This window comes from Poecilia formosa, unplaced genomic scaffold (genome assembly GCF_000485575.1).
Source record: "Poecilia formosa unplaced genomic scaffold, Poecilia_formosa-5.1.2 Scaffold501, whole genome shotgun sequence".
In the NCBI taxonomy this organism is placed as follows: domain Eukaryota; kingdom Metazoa; phylum Chordata; class Actinopteri; order Cyprinodontiformes; family Poeciliidae; genus Poecilia; species Poecilia formosa.
The window spans coordinates 253,269-279,054 of record NW_006800440.1 but is presented as its reverse complement, the minus strand read 5'-3'; the positions used below and the strand labels follow the sequence as shown (position 1 = coordinate 279,054).

At 37.2% G+C, this 25,786-nt stretch overlaps 2 protein-coding genes across 20 annotated transcripts in view; both read right to left on the bottom strand.

The window, feature by feature from the left end:
* The window catches only part of tmem269 (transmembrane protein 269), a 10,668-nt gene extending 8,254 nt beyond the window's left edge, over positions 1 to 2,414 (bottom strand). The window contains exons 1-2 of the mRNA XM_007578980.2: positions 2,154 to 2,414; positions 1,508 to 1,549 (exon numbers count right to left, since the gene is read on the bottom strand). Of these exons, the coding sequence (XP_007579042.1) occupies positions 1,508 to 1,532 (25 nt within the window). The 5' untranslated portion in view covers positions 1,533 to 1,549; positions 2,154 to 2,414. The remainder of the gene's footprint in view (positions 1 to 1,507; positions 1,550 to 2,153) is intronic.
* Positions 2,415 to 5,535: 3,121 nt separating this feature from the next.
* hspg2 (heparan sulfate proteoglycan 2) overlaps positions 5,536 to 25,786 on the bottom strand; it is a 119,899-nt gene continuing 99,648 nt past the window's right edge. For 15 of the 19 annotated variants that reach the window (XM_016664629.1, XM_016664633.1, XM_016664630.1 and 12 more), the window contains 30 exons: positions 24,805 to 24,939; positions 24,549 to 24,730; positions 23,952 to 24,147; positions 23,603 to 23,782; positions 22,534 to 22,794; positions 22,275 to 22,437; positions 21,446 to 21,543; positions 20,981 to 21,247; positions 20,412 to 20,524; positions 19,178 to 19,325; positions 18,977 to 19,093; positions 18,775 to 18,792; positions 17,214 to 17,298; positions 16,993 to 17,137; positions 15,942 to 16,044; positions 15,734 to 15,843; positions 15,561 to 15,669; positions 15,336 to 15,434; positions 15,013 to 15,234; positions 14,130 to 14,374; positions 13,866 to 14,037; positions 13,073 to 13,195; positions 12,657 to 12,713; positions 10,702 to 10,777; positions 10,509 to 10,587; positions 10,074 to 10,121; positions 9,471 to 9,541; positions 9,277 to 9,360; positions 9,014 to 9,117; positions 5,536 to 7,977 (listed from right to left, as the gene is read on the bottom strand). In XM_016664629.1, the coding sequence (XP_016520115.1) occupies positions 7,805 to 7,977; positions 9,014 to 9,117; positions 9,277 to 9,360; positions 9,471 to 9,541; positions 10,074 to 10,121; positions 10,509 to 10,587; positions 10,702 to 10,777; positions 12,657 to 12,713; positions 13,073 to 13,195; positions 13,866 to 14,037; positions 14,130 to 14,374; positions 15,013 to 15,234; positions 15,336 to 15,434; positions 15,561 to 15,669; positions 15,734 to 15,843; positions 15,942 to 16,044; positions 16,993 to 17,137; positions 17,214 to 17,298; positions 18,775 to 18,792; positions 18,977 to 19,093; positions 19,178 to 19,325; positions 20,412 to 20,524; positions 20,981 to 21,247; positions 21,446 to 21,543; positions 22,275 to 22,437; positions 22,534 to 22,794; positions 23,603 to 23,782; positions 23,952 to 24,147; positions 24,549 to 24,730; positions 24,805 to 24,939 (3,983 nt within the window). In that variant the 3' untranslated portion in view covers positions 5,536 to 7,804. The remainder of the gene's footprint in view (positions 7,978 to 9,013; positions 9,118 to 9,276; positions 9,361 to 9,470; positions 9,542 to 10,073; positions 10,122 to 10,508; positions 10,588 to 10,701; positions 10,778 to 12,656; positions 12,714 to 13,072; positions 13,196 to 13,865; positions 14,038 to 14,129; positions 14,375 to 15,012; positions 15,235 to 15,335; positions 15,435 to 15,560; positions 15,670 to 15,733; positions 15,844 to 15,941; positions 16,045 to 16,992; positions 17,138 to 17,213; positions 17,299 to 18,774; positions 18,793 to 18,976; positions 19,094 to 19,177; positions 19,326 to 20,411; positions 20,525 to 20,980; positions 21,248 to 21,445; positions 21,544 to 22,274; positions 22,438 to 22,533; positions 22,795 to 23,602; positions 23,783 to 23,951; positions 24,148 to 24,548; positions 24,731 to 24,804; positions 24,940 to 25,786) is intronic. The other 4 variants (XM_016664635.1, XM_016664631.1, XM_016664634.1 and 1 more) reach the window with 4 other exon arrangements.

Here is a 25,786-nt window from a genome sequence, read left to right as displayed (position 1 = left end):
TATATATATAAGAATACTGTGTTTTCTCAGTCTCCTCGCTTCTAAGCTAACTATATTCTCTCAAGTCATGGTGCTTATCCAAGAGAGTATGCACAGATATTAACCTGCAATTTTTTAAATATTTTTTTATTGTTGCAGTAGCAACCCTTCACGAGATTTTCTCCCTGAACTTCCTTTGATTCCAAAGCCAGGCGAATGCATCTGAAAGAAAACAGTGTATGAGACAAAGCACACAGCCAACAACATCTTTCACTTGACAGCATGCTTTTTTTCATAATCTCATGTTGGACTTTATCCTAAAGTTACCACCTGGCATGTTAGATAGCTATTTTTATAGGAAAACACAGAACAGAAGTTGTTGCAGAACAGAAGTTAATATATTTTAACTTTAAACACAGTGAGTGCCGACACAGGTGTATAAAAATCTGTAGGGTTTATTGTGATGACTTGGCTAGATATTAAAAGAAAAAGGCAAATCCAGAACCAAACAGTGCCAATTTAAAGCAGGTCTCTGGATTCCTGCCTAATTAGTGCAAAGCATGATGGGAAAGGCCCTTGTTATGTAATACCCTGCCATGTTACCAGGTAACAGCTAAAGAGAGTGCATGGAAAAACAGGGAAAACTCTTAACTCAGAGTGCACAACCAGAATAAACAGAAATGAACTTACTGAGCTAACTAAACACACTACCTTTTCTTTATTAAACTGCACTATTGCCACATCGAAGAGTTTCATTAATTAAACATATTAACAAACAGCTAACAGGCTTAGTTATAAAAACATTAAACTTTACATTTTGTACGCGTTGTTATCCAACTGTTCTCTGCATATAAATGAATACAAAGGTGACACTTACTTCTCTTGCATGCACATTAACAGATGAGGTACACAATTGTAATAATCATGCATGAAAGGGACAATAAATGCATTTAGGACCTTATTTATCACATGCATTATGCAGGTGTATCTCAAGAGTTTCTTTATTTCAATAATTCAACTACTGAAAATCATATATTATAAATCATTTTTTATAGATCGATTGCAAGCAATTAAATTATTTTTTCTATAAATTCTGATTATTGATGCTTTCAAGTAAGGAATCCTCCAAATTCAGCTTCTTATGATTAGAATATGAATTAAGACCAATAGAAAATAGATTTAATACAAAGATGCTGTTACATCACATGATGATGGGCTGCTAACTTTACTTATATCCACGATAAAGTTACTGCCAACCTGTGCAAAGAGGGTAAAGCCATAAAGGGTCACTGCTAAAGAATCTGGTTATTTAGCAGATTCTTGTGATATTGAACAATATTAGAAGTGAAAACTACAGTAGTTTTTTTGTACAATTGACTTTTTCATTTTTATTTATTTATTTGTTATTATTTATTTATTTGTACAATGTTATCCTCTCCTGTAAAAAAAAAAAAGTTTAAACTTCTATGTATCACTATATCAGAGGATGAAGCACAAGCAGGAGTATTTTACTGTGCAGAGTACATACCAGAGGAAGGAGTCAGGAGGATCATGGTTCACAACTCAGCAGCTGGAAGAAAAACAAAGCTCCAGTTATTGTTGTGCAGACGTAAATATTTGTGCTTATTAAATTTAAACAAGATTTAGACAACAAAAGTGTTTGAAAATCAATAAAAGCAAGTGTTTAGATAAATAGCTCTATTTTTGGAGATATGTCATGTTACAAGTAGTTTTAGAAAAAAATTGTTCTGACAATCACCCGTCGTAATTGCTGGTACTTGAAAAAAAAACATCACTTCATCCCAGGTGCACAATACTCTATTTTTTGGGGGGGAGAAAAAACAAAAACAAACAAAAAAAAACAAAAACAAAAAAAAACACACACACACACACGCACACACACACGCATACACACACACACACACACACTGTTTTTTAAAATCCAGAAAATAAAATTAAAACTTCCGCTTTGCTGGAGGTTGTAATGCGCACCGCGCTCTCTTCAGCACCAGATCTCCCTCGGCAGCTTAAAAAAAAATCCATCCAAACACCATCAAGACGCACAAATGCGCCATAACAAATCTTAACAAACTGCGCTGTAAAAGGATTCCCTCACAACAGAAGTGAGAAAACAGTTTTAGTTTATTCAGAAAAAGGTTTTTATTTCATCTTACCTGAAAGGAGCTCCACAGTTTTCTTAGTTTAGTTTAATCAAATGATGGAGGCGTGAAAAATGCGAGCACACTACATGCCAAAATTTATTGTAGGATACTTTGTTTTATTTCTCCTTCTCCTCTTTTTGAAATGCAAAATGCCTTCCGTCTAATAATATTCTGTTTTCTGTGTCAGTATCTTTAAATGAACAAATGAATGCACTGAGCAGACCACCTGTCTATATGCTTGGTGGCCGCTATTTAAGCGCGTCCTTTTAAAGTAGCAGCAGTGACAAATCCGCTGGAATATTCCAAGCGGAAATGACGTAGACCCCCCTCCTCCCCACTTGTTTTTTTCCCCCAAAGCCTGTGAGGTTTCTGTGAGTTACAAAAAATGGATATTCAATCAGACAGAGGTATACCCATGCTGTGTAAGAAAGAAAAAAAAATGTTTCTACAGTCCGACATTAAATCAGATTAATGACCACCAACATTATGGCGGATGTTTCTTCTCTCATTACTTCTTCTATTTCAGAAATGCAGATGACAGTATAATGATTTTGTAAGATTTTGATTAATTCACAACATCTGAGCTAAACCTTAAAAACACAACTTATTTGAGTGACATCGTGGGGAATAAATTGTGGATAGAGCTGAAAATGTGTGTGTGAGTGCAGCAGCTTGTGAACATGAATAGTTACACCAGTTCTCCAAAGAGGAATGCACCAGAATTCCAGCAAACTGTTGTGGGAATATTGTAAGGTGATACACAAAGTATTTAACTCAAGTCCTACAGTTTAATCAGCAAGTTTACCAAAGCCAGAAATGAAAAAATCTAATAAAAGTAATTAAAAAGTCTATGAAGATCATGTATGAGTGACAGCCATTAATCAGATAAGTACAATCTATTGATTTTAAAACTTACAGAAGTTATTTGTTTTCTGAACAGTACAGACTCAATAAAAAGAAAAAAATGGTTCAGACAAATTATTGAAATACCAAAATTATTTTAATGTAACAGAATTGTAACAGAATGAATGATGGAAACTTCAGGACAAAACAGTCTCTGGTTTTCACTCATTCAGCCTCAATGTGTTAACATTTGAGGCTACAAGTCTCTAAATTTTACATAAAAGTATTGAAGCAGCATTGGGCTAGTAATCGACTCTGACTGGATTCTGCAGTATGCTAATAGCAAGTATTATCAAACTAAAAAATCTGACTCATCACCAAACCTGCTCTCTATTTGTGGTCTGAGAAATATCACAAGTTGTCATTTTTATTCCTTTACTCTTGAGATCATTTAGCTGGAGTGAAGCTATACTGTATATTACGGAAGGCGTGAGAAAGGAGTTTCCTGCAATGTTTCATTACAGGATTTGCAACTCTTTTTTTTAAAATACCAAGTTTATTCTAAGTACTGGATTGAAGGGGGTAGCTATTTATGCAATTGCTTATTTTAGATTAAATATTTTTCTTTAATTATCATCATTTTGTAAAAATCAGCATTCAGTTTGACATAAAAGGGTTTTTTGCAAAGAAATTTGTCAAAAAGCCAAACTTTATTGATCATGACTTTTTGTAAAAACTGTAAAAAGAGTAAAACATTCAAGAAGTAAATATTTTCTGGAACTGTATATTTCTGGTTTATTAATTGCTGAAAAAACTCGTTAATATAATGTATGACTAAAATCCAAATTTAATTGTCTTCTGTCATAAAAATAAAATGTTTGAAAGTTTGTAAAATGGAATTAAATTAATGTAGTCTTATAAAACCAGATTAATCTTAAGACTCTTTTGCTTTTTTTTTCCCACCAAATTGCTTTGAATAAATGCGTCAGCAGCTAATGCTTACAGTTGAAACAAATTCCGTTTTTGTTTCATTATCATCCTCTTGCATGGTTGGTGCTGTTATTTGACTTTGGAAATTTACTTTCTGTAAATTGTGTCTATTTACTCATTTTACAAACATGAACCATGACAAAACCTGATTATAGAAAATATGATCAGATCGAGTAGAGGAATGTAACGCTGACACTTGTGGGACTGACGTATTCAACTTTGTTTCATTCTTTATTGAAAACGTTCATTGTTTCTAGAAAATACTACACTGGATGACAAACAGTAATTTTTCAAATTCTGACCAGAAATTCAACTGCAGGACAACAGAAACCAAAACATATATATGTTGAAATATTGGATATCGTCTTGATTTTTCTCATGATCTTGTTTTGAAAAAGCAGCCTCAGGTGAGCAGGGAGCTCCTGGCACTTAAGCCTTTATGCGGCCCTGTGGAAAAATCATTCTGTGACAGACAGACTGTGAAAAGATCCACGTCTCCAGCTCAGATTTCACATAGCCAGTTACAATGTACAGTGAGGTCAATGTGCTGATAGGCTCTCTAATCTCGTTATGTAACTGCAGTGTGCAGACAAAACAGTTAGTGTGTATTGTTCAATTTGCTTTCAGAGTGAATTAATATTTTTTCTAAGTGACATACTATTTTTATATTATTTTTTAAGTTTTTTTGTAACTTTTAAGATAGATAAACATGTAAAACAATTTCAAACCATCACTAAAACAAAGACAGGACTAAAAACAGGAAAGCGCATGCAACATTAGAAGGATCCTACTTTATGAGCTGAACAATCATGTTTAAGCAACAAAGTTACAATGCCGTCTTTATGTGTCATACAGATCATGTTTATGACACATAAGCAATGGCTATAAAGTACTTGAATCATGTTGTCAATGTTTGGAGTTTGGTATTAATAAATAAATCAATCGTCTATAATATTTTATTTAGAAATTATTTCTGGTCATTTAGCTATACTGGCATGTCAAGGCCATGGTGGTAGAAAACAAATTCTGCCAAAAATGTTAAGATCAATCTCAGTAAATTTTTGAGACAAAAACTTAGAAATGAAAAGTGGAACTCTTATGGCAGAAATGTATATATATTTTTTTATTTACAATGACCCTAAAATGGCGTTGTATATAGCTCAAAACTCAAGATGGGGTGGGTAAAACTATCTTCTAGTTAGTTTACATTTGACCTACTGGCTATAAGAGAAGTGCAATTTTCAAAACATTCTTTAAAATGTCCAATATGGATTACAGGTGAAGATAAAAAAAAAATTGCTGACAGCTTCTACTAAGATTCCTTAGAACAGAATATAAAAAAGTTTGAGGATCACGATTTTAGTTGAACTGCGTTCAGTTCAACCGAGGAACACCCCACAACAATGGAGAAAAACAACATTTGTAAAGATCAAGGAGGATGTCTGCTTAAATTGATTCAAGTAATTAAATAAAAAACTCTTAAAGAAACTTGCACTATAATGCAAAACACAGCAATGTATCAATGTAGTGTGAAAAAAGAAATCCCAAGATTACAAAGAGCACATGAATTTAGTTTTTATTTAGGAAACAAAGTGAACGGGAGAATCTTTCCAACATGGGTAATGAAAAAACCAGATCTTAATGACATCAAAATTATATTCCAGTACTTTCATTAAGTTAATTCCCAAATTTTGTTCAGAAGTAAAAAATACCCTTTTTTCATGGAACCAACATACAAATTTCAGTCACTACTTAAAGTGGACTTTTCAACATAATAAAGGTTAAAAAAAAATATAAACCAATAAACAGTGACCGTTTCTTGACAGGTTTGTAATAATTGATATCTTATATGTAACAAGCCAGTTTAAGGTCAGATACCCAAAATGCAGGCAACTACCACAGCTGGACCACAGCTCCTGCTCATTCATGGTAACACCAGTCTCATGCATTCATGCACTAGATGCCTAAGACTTATTGTTTCAAAGAATAAGACCAGTTTTATCCACTGGGACAGGGAAGCTCCAGTCTAGCATTTGTGTGGGCAATTTGAGAGGAATTTGCTGAGTGGGGGAACGTCAATAGTGTATGTGAGACAATAGGCAAGAACCCCAGGTATTAGAAAGCTAATCAATCAACAAAAGCGGTGAAAAAAGAGGCAAGAAAGCAGAACAAAATGCATGAAATAAATAAAATGAAAAGATGCTCATTTTAGGATTATCAAAACAAATATTTTCAGCCAACAGCAAGAAAAAAAAAATCCAAACCCCAAATAATTGTGTGACTGTGGTTTGCCACGTGGTTGAAAGGAAGCGTGTGAGCATGCTTATCGGAGCTACACTACAGATCACAGCACCCTGCAGGAGGCTTCTTCTGACCGAACGTGAATATGAGCTGCTGTAGATGAATCTATCTCTGCTGAGTAAACAACCCACAGCGCCATCAGAGGTTTTTAGCTTTGCATGTTGAATTTAAAGCTACCAAACCCGGCATTAGGGTTAAAAACCAGAGGCAGGCAGTTCTGGGTTGACCATTCTGAGGATATGGATACAGACACATACACACTCCTGTCTTAAAATGGAGTGACCTGATGCAAACAGATAAAGTTAAAACATACTTGAGCAACATATTTTCTTTGAATACACTCACTTCCTCAACTGACATTGTTATCTACCTGGCTGGCAGATAATCTAAACACATAAAATAACATATTCAACACAACCACACATAAAAGAAAATTATACTTTTTTTTAAAGTTTTTACTTCTTTTTGAGATCTACTCAATCATAAAAGGCAAGTGAAAGCAACAAACCATGCCATATTTTAGAGCTATGTGAAATTCCATGCATATCAACAAATAAACTACTGCTTCTTAATTTAAAAAAAAACTACAAATAAAGCCAAATTACTAGAAAAAAAACGATCTCTGCATGTAACAGACACACGTTGCATCTTCATGTGTGAAAATTAGCACCAAGTTTCATTTCTGTTCATAAAAAAGAACAAATAAAGAAAGAGAAGACATAAAAAAGTGTTGTGACTTACTTAAAAGTGACAAAAAAAAAATCAAATAAACATTCATACTTGTAACAATTGTTGTTTATATGTATTTGGCATCCTGAGTGGTGTACTGGAGTTGAATGTGACTGTGACCATGTGTGTTCATCCCCCCAACAGTTTGCCAAGCATGCTCGCAGATAAAGATTTCCCTACAGAAGTGAAGAAAAAACAAGGCCTACATATTTTCAAGTAACAGTAGAGTTAGGCCTGTACAAAGCCTCAGACACACAATATAATAACCCAGAACAGATTCTAGGAAGATAAAGAGCAGTTGTAATGTTAGTTTGCATGTTTTTCCCCCACAAACATTATATATATTCAAATGTATATAAATAAAAAAAATTCAGTGCTGTCAAAATATCTCCAACTCCATAGGACCTGACCTATCTTAGAAGGGCTAACGAGCTCTACTAATAATCTTCTCATGGCTAAAAGTACTGCTGGAAGTATGAAAACCTTACTACTCATCCTTTATCAGTCCTTCATTCAGAATACAACACTGAGGCAGAGAAGACTTGTTAATATTGTTTTAAATTTTCCTCTCTTTTTGGTTTTGCTGCACACAGAGAAAAGCATCAGTTGCGTCATGGTTTGTTTTCTTTTATTTTGTGTTGTTGTTTTTTTTGTTTTGTTTTTTTTTTTTTGGTTGCAGCAAAGCACCAAGTTTGTTTCAGGCTCTATGAGTGTTAAGTCTCTGCGAGGGAGTCTGCTGTGTGTGTAACCACTCCGTAGTCTCTCAATGTGTGTGTGTGCTTGTGTGAGTGTGTGTATGTCTATGAAGAGCAGGGCTGAACGTTGATGCCGTGGGCAGCGTGAGCCTGCAAATCAATCGGCTGGCCGGGCTGCAGTCCAGGCCGAGCGTTCGTCAGCATCAGGTTCCGAACACAGCCGCTGATTCCTGATGAAAACTTTCTTCCTGTCATAGCAGTTATATCTGGAGCTCCACCTGTGATTACAACAAACACAGATTTAAAGCTTGCCTCATGTTTGACCTGTTGGCTACAAGAGAAGTGCAATTCTCAAAAATCTCTTTAAAATGTCCTATATGGATCATAGGTGAAGATAAAAAAAAAAATGCTGACAGCATCTACTAAGATTCCTCAGTTCAGAACATAAAGAAGTTTGAGGATCACGATTTTATTTTTTCACATTTAGAAAATCTAAGAAGCTTTAAAATAAATCATAATTAGTACTAAATTTAAATATCTGTATGAACCTTGAGTTTCAATGCTAACATTTAAGGATATTTGCAAAAAAGTAATATGAAAACAAACTTAGAAATGAGTTAATATTTCATTAATGACAGCCAGTGGCAGGCTCTCTTTCTCTAGTCCACTAATAGCGAACCTAATCTTTTGCTTAGCGCTTTTGCTAACTTTGAAAATGTTTAGCATACTTAGCTTTCATGAAATAAAATTTTCTATATGATTTCTAAAGTGTTAATTTACTTGGCTGTTTTGTAAACTTTTAACTGAATAAAGTTCCGTATGTACTTTGAAACTTTTCGTTATTAATGGTTAAGAATCCTTCAAGGAGATGTTTATATTCATGCTCTTATTTTGAAGTGGGTGAAGACTGTTTATACAGTTCCATTTTCTCTTCTTACGTTCTCTTTTTTTACTCAATAACTTTATTCCAAAGAAGAAACATATATGAATAAAATAAAACACGGACAATAAAACACTTCTTTGGAATAGTAGAGAACCAGACATAGATTTAAGTACAATATCTGAAGGTGTTATAGAAAATTAAACTAATAAAGTCAAAATTGAACTGGTAGTAGGTGATTGCAGTTGTAGCCTTGCCATATCCGTCAGTAGCATTTTTGCTATTTCAGTCTAATACTGAATTATTCTCAAAGATGCAGGCGAAAACAAAACCAAAGGAAAACATATTGGGCCAAATTATTTTAAATATTGGGATTTTGCACTGAAAAGCCTTCAGTGGTTAACCTGTGGATTAATCCTGTCAGGTTTGCTCACCCAGGTATATGCTGCCTTTGGTGTTAACCATGAGGCTTTTGCCTTTAGATTGTCCATGTTGTTCGTCTCCTCCATCAATTTGTATGAAGCCATCTTTTCCAACTCTGGAAGAAAAGAGAAACAACTGAGTTCAGACACAAAAAGAAGAAAAGCACAGGTGTATTAAAGCATTAACTGATAGACGAAGCATTTCATGAAAAGTCGGAGTGGAGGGTTAAAGATTAATCTTTCTACATCCACTGAAACTGAAGATGCACACACACCTGGCTGCTGTGATCTTATGCCACTTTCCGTCGTTGATGGCGGTTGCTGATCTTATTCTTGCCTCTCCACTGCCCAGCTGGTAACTAGAAATAATATAAATAATCATCATTACTGTAAAATACGCCAACTTAAAATGATTTTAACCACATCATCTAGAGTTCAACCAAACAAAATGATTATGGTGTAGAATCACCTGAAAACTAGGTGTCCGTTCTGTAGGCCAAGGCTGATAAAGTCCTTTCCTTTGCTATGTTCTCCAGGTACCTGAAAACAAACAAACATGTGAAGTCAATAAAAGGATATTTGTTTAGTTATTTAGTCCTATGAACTTCTGACCCCTGACAAAGTGGCTTATAGTAACTTTCCACATTAAAGGCTGCACTTAACAAGCATGATGCAATACGTTGAGGCAACGTTCCCCAAATGTAAGAAAATCTTCCATGGAAAACAACATTGGTCAAGAAACAACCCTGAACACAAACAGTCCAATAACATACATGTACATTTTCACCTTAACAGCAAAGTAAAAAGTCTTCAGTCCAATAACTTTTTCAACATTTTGTCATGTTATGACCTTAGCTTCCTCCATCCTTGTGATTTCTGTGACCAGCATTTCAGTTCCAGGAAAAGACGAGAAAATCAGTAAAATACATCGAATTCTGTGGTTGTAACATGACAAACTGTGAAAAGGTTAAATGGGGATTACATTTCAAACCACAGTACCTCTGTATGTAATCCTAAAACAAAACAACAACAAAAAACAAAACAATGAAGTGTCTTGTGTTCGAGTGGATACCTTTTCACTAGCATGCACCTTTCGCAAATTTCGTGCGCTTTTCGTCTCCTGAGGAAAATGGAGGGTGAGTTAATTGAAGCACATGCATGTATTTAGTGGTGTAAAACGCAGCCGTTGATCTCAGCCAGCATGCCCAGCAAGGTCACAGCGTCAGCAGCAAATTAAGTTTGCACTACGATGATGATGATAAATAAATAAATAAATAATGCAATATTTTGTCAGTGATGATGCAAAAAAAAAAAAACTGACATCAAATGTTATGAAAAAAATCATTGTGATTGTAACATTATTAAAATGAGGTAATAATTATGATTAACAGTGCAGGAGCTTTTAGGCAAAGTTAGGGGAGGGGGAGACGAAGGGGAAAAACTGATATTCCTATGAAAGTTGTCAGAGTTAAGGTGCAGCAACAGGTGTGGGAGGGGCAGGACTTACCACTCCCTGCCATAAGATCAGGCCCTCAGAGGAGCTGGTGTTGATTTCCATTTCTATTGTCTCTGGAGCATCATGGACACTAAAACAGATTAAAAAATATTAACAATTACTTATTTGGAAAAATATCACATTTATATACATTACCTATCAGATAGGGGGAAAAAACATAGAAAAAGTGCTAAGATTAAGTTACCTTCTTGGGAAAATTGATTTAGGGAGGGCAATGTAGCCGTCACTTTGGAAATGAGCTGCATACTGATAGGGGGAATCTAGAGAAACATGAACAAATTTAAAAATGTTTAGGTTGAAGTTTATTCACATCATTGTTTTGGCTCCCTCTAGTGGTGAAAGGAAAGAGGACTCCATGTTTTGGTTGGTTTGGTTAGATACATTTATAGACAAAACGTATAACGCCACCAAAATCCCTTGACAGAGAATTGTTTGTGTTAATGCTGCTGAAGGTAAGATTGCCTAATTTTTAGGAAAACAAATAAGTTATACCTCATACAAATACAGAGCAGAATACATTTTTTTATGCTAAATTGTACATTTATAGGAAAATTCAAGTTATAGTTAGCAAATTTTCATTTGCATAGGGTAACAAGTTATTTCTTTTCTCAAAAGCTACAAAGGATCATGTTCAACCCGTATATGTAATCCAAAACCACAGTGCTGAGCTTCACCTTATTTATAGAATTTATATGGAAATATGTCATAGCAAAGCTCCAGGATGTAGATACCAGCATATAATCACCATTCCTAACTGGTTGCATCATCTTTGACTTCTCACAAGGATTACAAACAGTTTGATGCTGACAGAAACTCTTGTCAACTTTACAGCTTCAGCTACAGTTTTTGCAGTGGGAATTGAAAACGAGTCTATAATATTAGAAAAAGAAGTTAGCAGAAAACATCACTTTGTAGTTGTGATTGGTTTGCAAGGCAGAACTAATGTTTTAAGAGGGATTGGTGCTGGAAATCATTATTCTTTTGCCAAAAAAGAAGATGTACTGCCTTTGCTCTTTTACACGAGGAGGTCTTGATGCAAAGGAAACCTTTGATTCAAAGGTCATAGCACCAAAGAAGCCACCGTTCATCAAGTATAATGACTCTGCAAGAAGTACCAGGACTGGACTGCAAAGAATTTCTTTTATGAGATCCCTTCAGACCATTATAGACATAATGAAAATGTAGCATCCAGGGAAAAAAAGGTAAACACTTTCATAAATCCCTGTCATGCAGACACTGAAGTATCCCAAAGCCAATAATGTTTGGGCTTCTCTCACTGCTATGAATGCAGAATGGAGAAAAATCCAGGAGTAATTTGGTGATAAACGCAAAGGAACAACGTGTTGGAAGGAAAAACTGACTTGGGGATAAAAACATAAAAATTATATGTCCGCTACGTGCAAACTCAGCAGATTGTAATCCCAGTGAGAATTTTAATTCATCATAAAACTTGATGAATTATCCAGTAATACCCTTTTTTAACAGATTAAATGTTGATTATTGACATTTAGACATGAGTTTACTCTAGAGATATCCGACATAAGTTCAGATTTCACTGAAGCAGTAAAGTTTGTCAGTGTCAAAACGTTTGGCCACAGTTGTGGAATAAACCTCGCAACAACTAAATGCATGTACAATAATCAGTGTTTTCCCCAGAAGACACTTGAAGTTGTTAGTAGTAGTCTGACTGCAAACATTTCCACATGAAGAAGACTGAATGACGTGACGTTGACAGCTTCAAAGAGAACAAGTGTTTGGTTTGTTGAGAGTTGAGCAGGCAGTTCGAAGCAAAGAGACTTGTGAGTTGTGAGTAGGCATTTTACAGACATGAAAAAAAGGGGAATTCCACGTTTCTGCCCTTTCCTGTAGGAAACTGGCAACAGAACTCTGCTTCCCGTCCGCAGTCTGCTCCCTTTTATCTGCAATGCACAATTCCCCTCTCCCAACTTTGAAATGCAGATAAGAGTTTCAGCTGAGAATTGAAGGCAGGCACATATTTTCTCTCTCCGTGCGCATGTGTGTTAAGAAAATAGACAGTTGAGTTTGAGGTTTTTGTTGGGACGCCGGAGCCCTCGAACTGAAGCCGGGGTCCTGTTAGTCTCAGTCGTTTCAGGCAGACTCAACATTGAGATACTGTACCATTCGCCTCGCTGGTTTCTGAGCTCCTCAGGGCCTCGGCGAAGCTGAAGACCTGGCCTGTGTGCAGGATACAGCCATGAGATTGCAGAAAAAAGACACCTGCAGCCATTTAGGGTTATCTCTCCCAGCATGCTCTCCAGTACTGGGAGTCACCAGAGAGCTCAATTTGGAGAAAATCTGGGCCATATGGGCTGCATGTCTCCGCCTTGGCTTTTTTTTTTTTTTTGCTTTGATAATTATTACTTCCACCTACAGAATGCAGATTTACAGATCAGCTGACATGTGTGCTGCATACAGACACGTGTTGTGTTTTTAGGAAACCGTCAACAACATGCAATAACATATTTCACTTTATCCCTCCGGCTTGGATTTGGTTTATTTAATAATTAAACGGTTTCTGTCTTGTGAATACTTACTTTCCTCACAGCTGAGGCCCGTGTGTCCAGACATGCAGACACATTTGCCTTCAACACAAGTTCCTCCATTCTGGCACTGGATGTCGCTCTGGCACACAAATCTCACCACCTCACAACGTTCACCTGCAGAACCACAGACCAAGGAAGAGTCAGGGGTCAAAGGTTAAGTCATGCTCACTGTGATTTTAAGCCTGCCCAAGGGTGTAAAGGACACTGGAGAAAAATCCACCTTTAATTCTAGTTCTACAATCTTTCATTTAAGAAACATATGCAAATAAATTTAATTTAATTTAAGTGTCCTTATAGAGGGTGATGCTGCCATTGGTGGTTTTTTGCTGCTAAAATGTCCAATCTTACTCTCACCTGACCAAAACACACTTCCAGTAAGGTTGAAACAAACTGAATGTTTATTTTTTGTTTTTGATAGGATTTAGAAGGATCAATTGAAATACCTCTTGAACAACATATTTGCACAAAGACAGTAGGATTCCAACTAATGATTATTTTAGTAATTGATTATTCTGGTGATTAATCGATTAATCAGATAAAAAAACTGTCAGTTTCTCCTAATTATCATTTAACTACTTAAGCCTTCTTATACAATATTGGAAATATTTTAAAAGATGCAAATAACCAAGTAATTCTGTTCCTTTTTAAATAAGAAAATAATGCAATTACATATTTGAAGAATGTTATTTTACCCACACATTACTATGAAAATCATCCACTAAACAAAAACAAAAACCTGACTCCTAAGCAGATCTAAGAAGTTGCATTAAAAAAAAAAATTCACCTTCAAATCCATCTTTGCAGAGGCACTGGTACTCATACTCTGCATTGGACATGCATTCCCCACCGTGCAGGCAGGGCCGGCGGTCACAGGGACTGTTGTCCACACATTTGCTAATTGATTTGCTCTCTGTGAAGCTGTAGGACAAGTCCACCTTCTTGTTGTTGATGGAAACCTGCAGTCGAGACGTAAACAAGTCTGATCTTCCAAAACCAGAAAAATAACCAGCAACCTTTGTTCAGCTACTTCCAAACAGAGAATCCTCACCTCTCCGATGCAACCGTCAAACATCTGAGTGACATTTGCAGGTTTGGGCAGGATGTCCATGCTCGGCACTCCTCCCAGGTACATTGGAGTGTGGATATTGAGGCCCTGGGCTTTTCCTGGAGACATCCTCCTTTGCACTGGGCCCTGGTCCACCATCAGGTGGCCAGACCTCTTGTTTCGCTCAGCTACAACTCTGTGCCACTGGCCCAGGGAGACCGGCTGAGGACTGAGAAGAACTGCCTGTCCTGGATGTCAAGACAGATTTAAAACTCTTAAGCTTAAATATTTTTTAAAAATCCAAAAAGTAAAAAATAACTAAAGTTCTTCTTAAACTGTGGTACAGAACCTTTCATAAGTATCCATATTCCTTTTGTCTCCGATTCTCAATTGGATTTAGGGTTAAAAAAATGTTTCTTCTTCTAGGTTTGCCACGGATTTACAGTAAATCCTCCCATCTTAAAGTTATATCTGCTTCTCCATCAAGGAAAGCATCTCTAAGTATGAATACTTAATTTTCATTGAAATTAAGTTTATAATGTAAGCTTAATTTTGATATGATTCTGATCAAAGCATAGTTGTATCACAGTCTTTTCATATTCAGTACCTTATAAGATGTTCTTGCTTTATAACCTAACTTAACCTAACCCTGCTTCAAACATCCCCACAATTTTATTTAGGGATATCAAATAATAAGACATGATTGGATACCATAATTTTTCAAGATTTTCCTTCTATGAATATTACTAAATATTTTTTCTTCCACTTATACACTACCTTATGATTGTAGCAGAAGAAAATGTGAGTTCAAGGCTACGGATACTTTTGCAGGGTGTTAAATGCTCTCATGAAACTGTTCACCAGAACTGTGCTAGGTTGTGTTTACCTGTGCCGAGTTCATATCTGAACTCCACATGACCTTCCACCATCGAAACAGCCACAAAGTCCTCCACCTTGGTTTTTTTACCGCCGCAGAAGAACATCAGGCCATTCCTTTGCAGTGGTTTGAACTCCAGCTCAACACGCAGGTCGTCATGGACAATGGTCAGGGGAGGGTAAGCTATGTACGACTCATCCCCATCAAACAGTGGAGTCGTCACCAGCTGACCTGGTAAGAATCAATTACAAATGTTTAAAAAAGAAAACATTTTTCATGGATGGGACTGATGGATTTATGTTAGGAAAGATGGAGCCTACAGCTGGTTATACCTTGCATGCATTTGTCTCCAAACTTGCCCAGATGGCAGCGACAGTCGTAGCCCAGGCCGTTCGGCCGGTTGATGCAAGTAGCATCAGGTCCGCAGGCCTCTGAAGGAGTCACAGTTGCAAAACGTTACAAACAGAAGTAATCCATCTTATTTAAGGTCTGAACTTTTAAAAATGTATACAAATGGATATTCTTTTTAATAGGGTCTATTGGTGATTCACATTCACCTGAGTGGCAGTGCAGAGACGAGTGATGCTGGCAGTTGCTGCCTGTGAATCCTCGGGGGCAGGTGCACCTGTACAAGCTGGCCTCTGAATCCTGACACCTTCCCCCATTCTGCAAAATAAAGTAAAATAAAGTAACTGAATGTTGAGGATTTATTTAGATGATTTAAGCTCACCTGGCATGGATAATCTTTGCAGGTGGGACAGTTTGTGACGCCCGTAGAGCTGCGGTCGAGTTCTTTAAAGATTACTTCCTCTCCTTGGATGACCAGCTGACGAATACAGCCTGCGTTAAAATCATAAAAAAAATAAATAAATAAAATTCACGCGGGGGAAATGCCTTCTCCATCCTGTGGTAATCAAAGACAGTAAACAATATCTTACCCACAAAACCGGTCTTAATGCCAGCTGTTTTTACGATTGATGTGTAGTTGGGGTAACCACCCACATGCAGCTCCTCATTCAGATCAAGGCCCTGGAACTTTCCCTGATGAGCAGAGTGCATTCAGTTTTAGCAGTTTTCAGTTTCACTACTTTTACATCTGGTATGCCTCAAGGAGTCATTCTAGGATTTTAAATATTGATGTTTCCTTAGATTTTTGATCTATTTGTCTTATAATAATAAAAAGGTAGGGCTGCTCAATATCAGAGAACATGCAGTTTTCAGTTTTATTAAAGAATAGCATAATGATGATGGATGACACTAATACAAATCTTTTTCTTCTCCTTATCACATTCACAACTTCTCCACCATTTTCTCTCTCTGTATATATATAAAAACAATTTTTTGCCACATTTTTATTAAATACCAATTTTTTTTATCTTTTTGTTTTTGATGCATTTTTTCACAGCAGTACTACCAAAACTGCAGTAAAAACTACAGTAGCAGCAAAGTGAGAGGTTGATTCTTCTAGACACCTTGACTTGCAGAACAACATCTCCTTGGGAAGTTTACCCAAGAAGTTATTCGATTTTAAAGGTTTTTGGGTTATTTTTGCTCAAGAAGATGAGACTTGTGATTTTGTCAAAGTAAAAAGTTCATCCAGGTAAAATTTGGAGAGTTGAAAGTAAAGCACAGAATTGTCAGGATGAATTCCAGTGAATATTTTTCTCAAATCTCCCAAAACTGTTTATATTGCTGGGATTATTTTTCAATGAGCACAAAGATTAATACATTTATAAATATGATTATGTGCATTTACTGTGTGCAGTTTAGTGGTACAAATCACTCTTTTTTATGTGACTGGTGTCCAAAAGAATCATATTAAAAATGGTTGTTTTTCAAGAGCTGCTTTTTTGGGTCTACAATTGCTGCGTCAACAGTCATAGCAATATATTTACCTAAAAAAAAAAGAAGCAAAAAATAGTTTCTAGCACAGAATATAAAACTTTAACTCCATATTGCCCACCTCTATCTCTGACCATAGTGAATTACCTGTGATTTTCCACTGATGGGCTCCCCACCGTCCACAATGATATAACCCTCGGTAAGGTTGCGATTCACCTCCACTGTGTGAAACTCTCCCAGTTTAATGGGGTTGGGGTCACGTATGGTGGCCATGCCAGAGCCCACATCAAACCTGGGATCCGAGATAATTCTTGAATTGCTGTTATCATCAACAACGGTCCTCATTATGCAGTATTTCGAGTCCTGACCTGAACTCCAAGCGTCCACTCACAAGTCCTAGAGAGATGAAGTCGGCTCCTGTTGTTCTTCTCTGGCCGTTGTAGAGGATCATGCCTGCCACCGGCGAAACAAAAGAAATCAGAAAAAAAGAAACCACATAATAGATCCTGAATGTGTCCCCACGATAACATCCATCCTAATACGTCTATAACTCATCAAAGTGTTTTAGGAGGAGAATAAAAAACTCACACCCAAAACAATTGTAAATTTGTTCTTGCTCAAGGAAAGTAATATTTTACATTTAATATGAGAGACTTATTAGGATAGATATTCTTTGGGATTCATTTTGACCATCACAGTTGGATGGTTAAGCAGCATGCCAGGGAGTCACAGCTTTAAAGCAAAACAAAGCCATGTCAAAAACTGCTGTCAAATCACTGGGCTGCAAAATGCAACCTGCTGAATCATAATGCAAATTTGCTATTTTTTCTTCCATCACATGCTGGAAATTCACATGCATAATGTACATGAGCGGTACATTCTCATGGAGAAGGCATGAATATCCATCGTGTTTGTTACTGGAGGGGGAAAAGCTGCAACAGAAAAAAATCTGTTCAAGGCAAGTTGGCAGAAAGTAGATGGCAAAAACGTCAGTTCTTTCTGAAAAATGTCACTATTTTGTTGTCATTTTCTCACACATACTCAAATGTTGAGTGTGCTTGAAGTCATTTCTTCTGAACTAATAGATTCTCCAGCTTGATCTGTGGAGCCCTCTTGTCATGTAGGAGTGGGGGAGGTTCTGATATGCAAAATGTAAAACAATTTTTGGACAAATAAATCTAAAAAAAAAGAACACACATACTTCATTCATTACAAAAATATAAAACAATACTACAAAAACACCACATTTTACCAAGTGTTTTTGGTCTAGTTTGTAGTACAAATATTTGAGTACATAAGTACTAAATAGGACAAAATTAGCTTGTAAGTAACTTTTCAGCAAAGATATAGGAGTTTGCTCAAAATCATTAATTTCTTAATATTGATTTTAAAAAAGTACTAGTTCCACTGACAGATGTTTTACTCTTATAACATTTTCTCCATGTTATAAGTGAAATATTATATTGTTGAAAAGTTACTGGGCAGTTACTTTTGTCTCGTTTCATTTGGACTAAAAAATTAGCACTAGAAACTAGAACAAAAATACTTATGATTTGTGTTGTTGGACTTTTGAAGTTCTTTAAAGGAGAAATCCATCATATTTGCAAGGATGATGGCAAAGACAAAAGATAAATGATTAAAACTTGTTCATTTTATTGCATGTGTGTTTTAAAATCTTTGCTTTTTGTTGTTGCACACATTTCTAAATCAGTTTTCTCTTTTTCTCTGACATAAATGTAGCAGCTCTACCCTAATTTCTTTCCCTTTGCTTCATGGCTTTGTAATGATGACTGAAAACATTGCTCATGCATCATGTTGCATTTCTTTTGCACAGCCCATAAATCAGCTCTGAGCATGATGGGGGGAAAAGTCTAGTGCAGGCAGAAAGCATAGTGCTGCCAACAGCAGCCTTGACTTCCTGAGACTCACCAGCATACAATATGAGACCTTCCCACCCCATGGGTGAGGCAGGAGGGAGGAGAAGGAAGGACACAACATCCAGTGAAATTACAGACGAGACAAAGCATATTACACAAATGTACCAAGTATGCAATTTTTAAAAAAATCAATAAAATCTAAATTAATACATTTTATAATTAAAATACTAAGATTTAGAGAAGTGCACTCTTACCATCAACATTATCAGGTCTGAAGTTGATCTTTATGTCGAAAGCCTTGTAGGCATTTTTAATGGTGGGCAGTGTGAGGTAAGACACGGGTTCCTGGGCAAAGTACGGCATCACTCTCTCTGAAAAAATACGTCACAGTGAGACACCAACAGTCCTGTAGTTGAAGGTGCCTCTGTGACGCACTATTCACTTCTTGCACTAACCATGGACTTGGAGTTTGGTGAAAGCTGCCACTTTGCCGTGCTCGTTAGAGGCGGTGCAGATGTATGTGCCGGAGTCCTCGTGGGTGACCTGAGGAACTGTCAGCACGTTGGCTTCCTGGACGCACTTAGGAGGAAGTTCTCCTTCCGACTTGAAAAAGGAAAGTAAAGGGGGAAAAAATGCAGAAGGGCTACAATCCAACGGGTAAACAAACAGCTGTGATTTAGTCTGGAAGGAACCTCTTAAAATATTTTAACTATCATTTACAAGAGTTGCCATCACACCTAACGCAGCTTCTCTTCTGGCTTTCATGCCACTATAAACAATTTTCAACCATTCAATCATGGCTATGGACAAGCCCATCCATTTGGAGTTATGTTTTACTCTCCAGAGGAAAAAATGGATGTAAATACAATAGCTTAGATGCCTAATGTTACATTTTTGGTCCAGTTTCAAGTACATTTTTCAGCAAGATATAGGAGTTTGTTTAAAGTCAATAATTCCTTCACATTGATAAAAACATGCTACTATAACTAAGTTAAATAAACTGAGTGGAACAAGTATTTTGTCATCAATAGTATGGAATTACTAATGTAAAACAAGCTCTTGCTGAAAAGTTACTTGCAAGTTAGTTTTGTCTTAACTCAAGTGTACTAAGATATTACCACCAGAAACTAGACCAAAAATACTTAGTAAGGTTTTATGTTTTTGCAGTTTGAGTTGAAGTTTTTCCTACCAACTGTTGCCGGAACCGGAGGTCATTTGAGGTCACTGAGCTGATTTCATGCGGCTCACCCCAACCACAATTCAAGAATAAATTAAACTAATTAGGACAAAATTATAACTTAAAAAATTAAAACCTATTTACATTTATTTGCTTTTCATTTAGCAAATAAATGTAAATAGTTTAATTAAAATAGTTTTGTGTATAAAAGAAAGAAAGAAAGAAAGAAAGAAAAAAACATTTCAGGTGATTTTAGCTTTTAGATGATATTGAGTAATTTTGAGCTGACAGTTTTGGCCCACATGACACAAAGTTTGGACACCTCTCTTCTGTATAGAAGGTCAGACACAGCGCACTCTACACTGTGAAAACTGTTGAATGTCAGAAATAAATGTTTCCCTGTTATAACAAGACAAGTTAAAATAACAAAAAAAAAAACAAAAAAAACACCAAGTCCCAAAATAGCTCAAATAAAGTTGTGGCAACAAGAATTGGTGGGAAGCATTAGTTACCTTTGTCCACTTGATATCAGGGACTGGATATCCTGACGCTAAGCAGGGCATGACTGCGTCAGACCCAACGGTCACCTCCTTTGTTTCTGGCAGAGCAGAAATTTGCGGAAGAGCTGAGAAAACAGACCGATGATTAAACTATGGTTATAGTACTGATCGTACAGGGTTTTTGCAGGCTTCACCAACTCATATTTATGACTTCTTAAGACATTTTAAGACCATTATGAATAAGATCTAAGACTTAAATCACAACAGAAATGTACAAAGTAATGCTTTTATTCAGCAGACCAAAACTGTGAACAGAGCAACTCAGTGCAACTCAGTCATTTGTCTAATACAAAAACCGCACAACATAGTCACGACAAAATTTAAGACCTGTGATTAATGTACTTAAGACCAACTTACATTTTTCTTTAAACAATTTAAGACATTTTAAGGCCTCAATTTTAGATTAATGAATTCAAGGCTTTTTAAGGGTGAGTTGACACCCTGAATACACAAGAACCTGAATTGTAAGAATAATGTATAATTAAATGCATGGAATGCAAATATTGTTTATTATTACTCACACTGGACGTTGAGCAGCACCTGAGACTGAACTGAGCCTACGTCGTTGGTGGCTGTGCAGCGGTAATGGCCGGCGTCTGCCTCGGTCACCTGACTGATCCTCAGCATGCCGTCCTTCACCATGATGTGTGATGGAAGTGGGCCTCCAACTTTACTCCACCTGACTGTGGGCTCTGGATCACCAACAGCATGGCACTCAAACTCCACAGCATTCCCAATCATCACGGTCTGCATCGAGGTGCGTACATTAATCATCACCTTTGGCAGAGCTGTGGAAAAGAAGAGAAATATGAACGAAATAAATAAAGCAAATGGAGCTGCGCAGATATTTACGAATATGGGAAAACTTTGTCTTGAAGGTTTTGAGCTTTTCCAGATCATGTCTCCTTATCTGAGCCATTTCTGTAAACAGAGCCTTGAAGGCAAATGTTGTCCATTGACTTTATAAACAGCAGGATGTTTCAAACCTTGAATGGTTAGTCTTGCAGTGTCCTGTGCTTGACCATATGCACTGGTTGCTCTGCAGATGTAAACACCTTCATTGCCCTGCTCCAAGTTTTCAATTCTGCAAGTAGAAGTTGCATATTTCAGATATCCACTTTAAAAAACTACATCTTATGTGCTTTTCCTTCAAAGAAAATAATTTTGCCCAATTACAGCAACAAACTCCAATTAATTTCATTGATATTTTATTACAAAGTAGAACATAAATGTGAAGTAGAAGGTACAGAATTATAATTTTAACATAAAACAGTAAATATCTTAAAAGCAGCATATTCTTCTTTTTCACTATGACACCCCTAAATAAAAACCAGTACACCCCTTTAAGACACCATTTCCATCATGATACATGGTAATGGCAGCATCCTTTAGTGAGTTTGCTTTCCTTCTGTAATCAAACTTTGATTTTGGAAAGATGGATGGCGCTAAAAGACATGAAAAACCTGAAAGCAAATTGGTTAGAAGTCTCAAAAGAGCTGAAACTGGAATGAAAGTTAACCCTCCAGCAAGAACAACCCTGGGCTTACCACCAGGGCTTAAATAGAATAGATTGAATCAAATTATGTTTGTGTTCTGCTGAGTATTACCTTTTCTTTGTTTATCACATAAAATACAAATAAAATAATGTGTAGTTATAGCAGGACAAAAAAATGAAAAAGTTCATTTGAAATATTTTTGTATTTCTAAAGGAATAATGAGACATGATCAACTGAGAAGACGAAACATGCTACACGGTGTTGGTATGGCCACCTTTAATTTAAGTCCTGCCTTATCCACTAAAGGAGAATCAGTCACCTGAGAACACCGTCCTTTATGTCGTGGTTTGGAGGCAAGGCTCCTCCTTCCTTCAGCCATTCAAGCTGGGTATGAACTCCTCCAGCTGCAGAGCAGGTGAACTCCACAGCACTGCCCTGAGCTTTCACCTCAACCTGGGGGGAAACGCGCACCGCCAGCGGTGCTGCAAGGGGAAACGACACAGACAACAGTGGAATCCGCTGTTTAATTCAGATTGTTGATATAAATCAATCCTGCACTGGAAAGAGCAGCAACTTACATCTGACTGTGACTTTAGCAACTACTTCGCTGTTGCCAACTCTGTTGCTAGCCACACATTTGTAGCTCCCAGCGTCCTCGGAAGTGGCCAAGTCGATCTGCAGATCGCCTTCGCTGGCCTGAGCTCTGGAAGGCAGGCTGCCGCCCAGTTTGGTCCACGTGTAGGTCAGGGGAGGAGTACCATGGGCCAGGCACTGCAGCCTGATCACCTCTCCGACCCGCACAGCCACGTCATCGGGCACCGAAGTGACATAAGGAGGAGCTGCAAAGTCAGAAAAAGAAAAGAAACATTAAAAAAAGTTTTAAATCTAAGTTAATCACTGGAGTTACTCTTTTTACGTTATGAAATCAATTTGCGCTAAAGTAAATCTGAGTCACAAGAAAGCAGAAACATCTCCTGAAAGAAAACCTGTATATATGTCAAATAGAGCTTTTTACAGGTGAGCACAACTTTATCAGATGCTGTTAATTCAGTAAACATGAAAGTTCCTCTTCAGCTTTTACTTTTTTTTTTCCAGTTTGTATTATTTTGGCATGCTACAGTCCACCATCTTTTCTTACATTTGGAAAACATTCCAGGGCATTTAAGATTCACTAACAAAATCCAAAAGAAAGGATACACTGACATTGTATGACTTGTTTTTATCATGATCAAACTAATACCCAATTGTTAAACTATCACAATCTAGAAAAGATGTGACTATGTCTTTGGAGGCAATGATGCTTGATTCGGTCAAGGACAATTCCCTTATTGGGTCTCCTCCTCCTATATTGACAAATCCAAAGTAAATTTAGGGTGTGAAATGTTTTTCTTTGTATACCCCCATATTACCCTATCACTTCCTACCTTCCACCTCAGGCAGTTTGTTTTAGGTTTGGCATTGATCAAGGAAAATCATATCAGTATATTGTACTGCATCATTTGCAGTACAATATACCCCCAAAATTACATTTTTAGACAATTAAAATTAATTTACCCGACTAGTTTCTTTTATTTTATATTTTAACTTTGAAAGAAAAGATCAATAAAATATTTCTAAGAAAAAAAAAGATGTACAAAAGTCACTGACTCTCCACTTCTAGCATGATGGTGACTTCACTGGTTCCCAGGTTGTTTGTGGCGCTGCAGATGTACTCTCCAGAGTCTTGTCGACCGACAGATTGTAGCACCAAGCTGTTGTTCACCAACTTCTGCCTCCGAGGCAAACTGGAGCGCAGTTTGGACCATGTAATCACCGGAGAGGGAAATCCTACAAAACATAAATGCAGAAAACTAAAAAAAAGAAGAAAATCTCCTGAATCAGCTCTATTTTAGTTTATTGTATCCGTTTTTGTTTATTTCACAACTAAAAAGCTGAAGTTGCACACATAACACATTTAAAAATTTGGGCTTCTTTTTTCATTTTGTGTTCCCGTCACCGTAGGCATCACAGCGCAGAGTCGCGGTCTGTCCCTCCACCACGACCATGAGTGGCTCGGGAACCAGGACCCTGGGCGCTGAGGGCATTTGGGATCCTCCCTCTATGATCACTTCGACTCTGGTCTCAGTAGTTCCCTCAGTGTTACGAGCCACACAGACATACGTCCCACTGTCTTCTGGACGGGCAACAAGAATCTACAACATCAAAACAAAAGTGGTGAAACTAAACTGCAGCAGTAGAGGGCAGTGATTTTTTGCATTTATTCCAGTTTTCCCTTTTCTTTTTCACTCCAGTTGACTTAGTAAGTTAATTATTTTTTATTTCAAGTGGACTTAGATATTTGAGCTAGAAACTAGACAAAAAATACTTTGTGTTTTTGCAGAGAATCTGTTTGTCTTGTAATCTGTGCTTAGATGACATGCTGTTGTCAACTGGTACTACATAAACTGAGCAGAGGAGTCTAAGAGTTTGCTGATTGGTGGAAAGCTGTTAAAGACCAAGCTTATTCGAAATGCATTGGTCAGCTTTGATTTTATTCTAATTGCCAGATGAACTTGTAGAATAAATTAATTTAAAATGTTTTGAGTAACTGTACCTGCATGACCGCATTGGAGTCCATGGGTACAGGACTGGTCAGGGTGGTCTTCCGGTTGTTATCCAGTCTGTGCCATGACACTGAGGGGCGGGGTTCTCCTGAAGCTTGGCACTCCAGGTTAATGGGCTCGCCCACCCTGACCCGAAGGGGCCCAGCAGGGGTAACAATGGCCCCAGGAGACTCTGACAATACAAATATGCAGAATTTGTCCACTGGAGGGAACCCTTCCATTAAGAATACATGACTGAAATATTACCTTTAACAATCAAAGACACTATGGTTTGAGTGATGCCGAACAGATTGCTCGCCACACAGCGGTAGGCTCCGTGGTTTCCTGGGCGAGCGTTGACGATGGTGATAACGGAGCCATCAGAGTTAACTCGGACGTTATCTACAGAGAACAGACGGAAACCAAACATCACACAGGAGACGGCAGCAGCTGGAAGCACACCAGGAATCCAAAAAGGAGGCATTTAGAGACGATTGTGTTCTTAAATGGTAAAAGGATTGAATTCACATAGCACTTTTCTTATTACACTTCACACTGGAGCCACATTCACCCAGTCGAGTATACACACGTTATATCCAGATTGGTATAAAATCCGGGGTACGTGTCTAGCTCAAGGGCAGGTCAATATGTGACAAGAGGAAGCTGAAATTAAACCTACAACCTTCCAGTTGCAGCTCTACTCACTGAGTCACAGTCAGCCTGTAGAGGACAGACTGACTAGTTTCTTCTGCCAAAAAACTAAAGAAAATACTTAAACAAAGCAGATTGGTTAAAAAGAATAAAATTTATTGTGTCTGTTTACTAAAAGAATTTCGAATGAAAGACTTTAACACCAAGAGTGAGGTCGCAAAATACTGAGACATCTTTCCAAATATTACATCAGACCATACCAACATTTTTCTCACTCTTCTTTTACAACATTGTTTGAGTTCACTGAGGTTGTGTTCATTTGTTCCTGCACAGCTCTACAGCTCTCTGAAGATTTCAGTTAGGCTAAGGTTTGTACTTTAATTAGGCCATTGCAAAACGTTGATTCTTATCTTTTTAGCCAATTTCTTGTAGATTTGCTGCTTTGACGACTCAGTTTCCTCTTCGCCTAACACAGAGATGACCTCACATTTGACTCCAGAAGATTTCAAAATTCAGAAATGGCTAGTGGGTTTGATGAACGCCCAGTAAAGTGACCAGGTTACTCAAAACAACCTCACATCCAGAGTCTTTTACCACA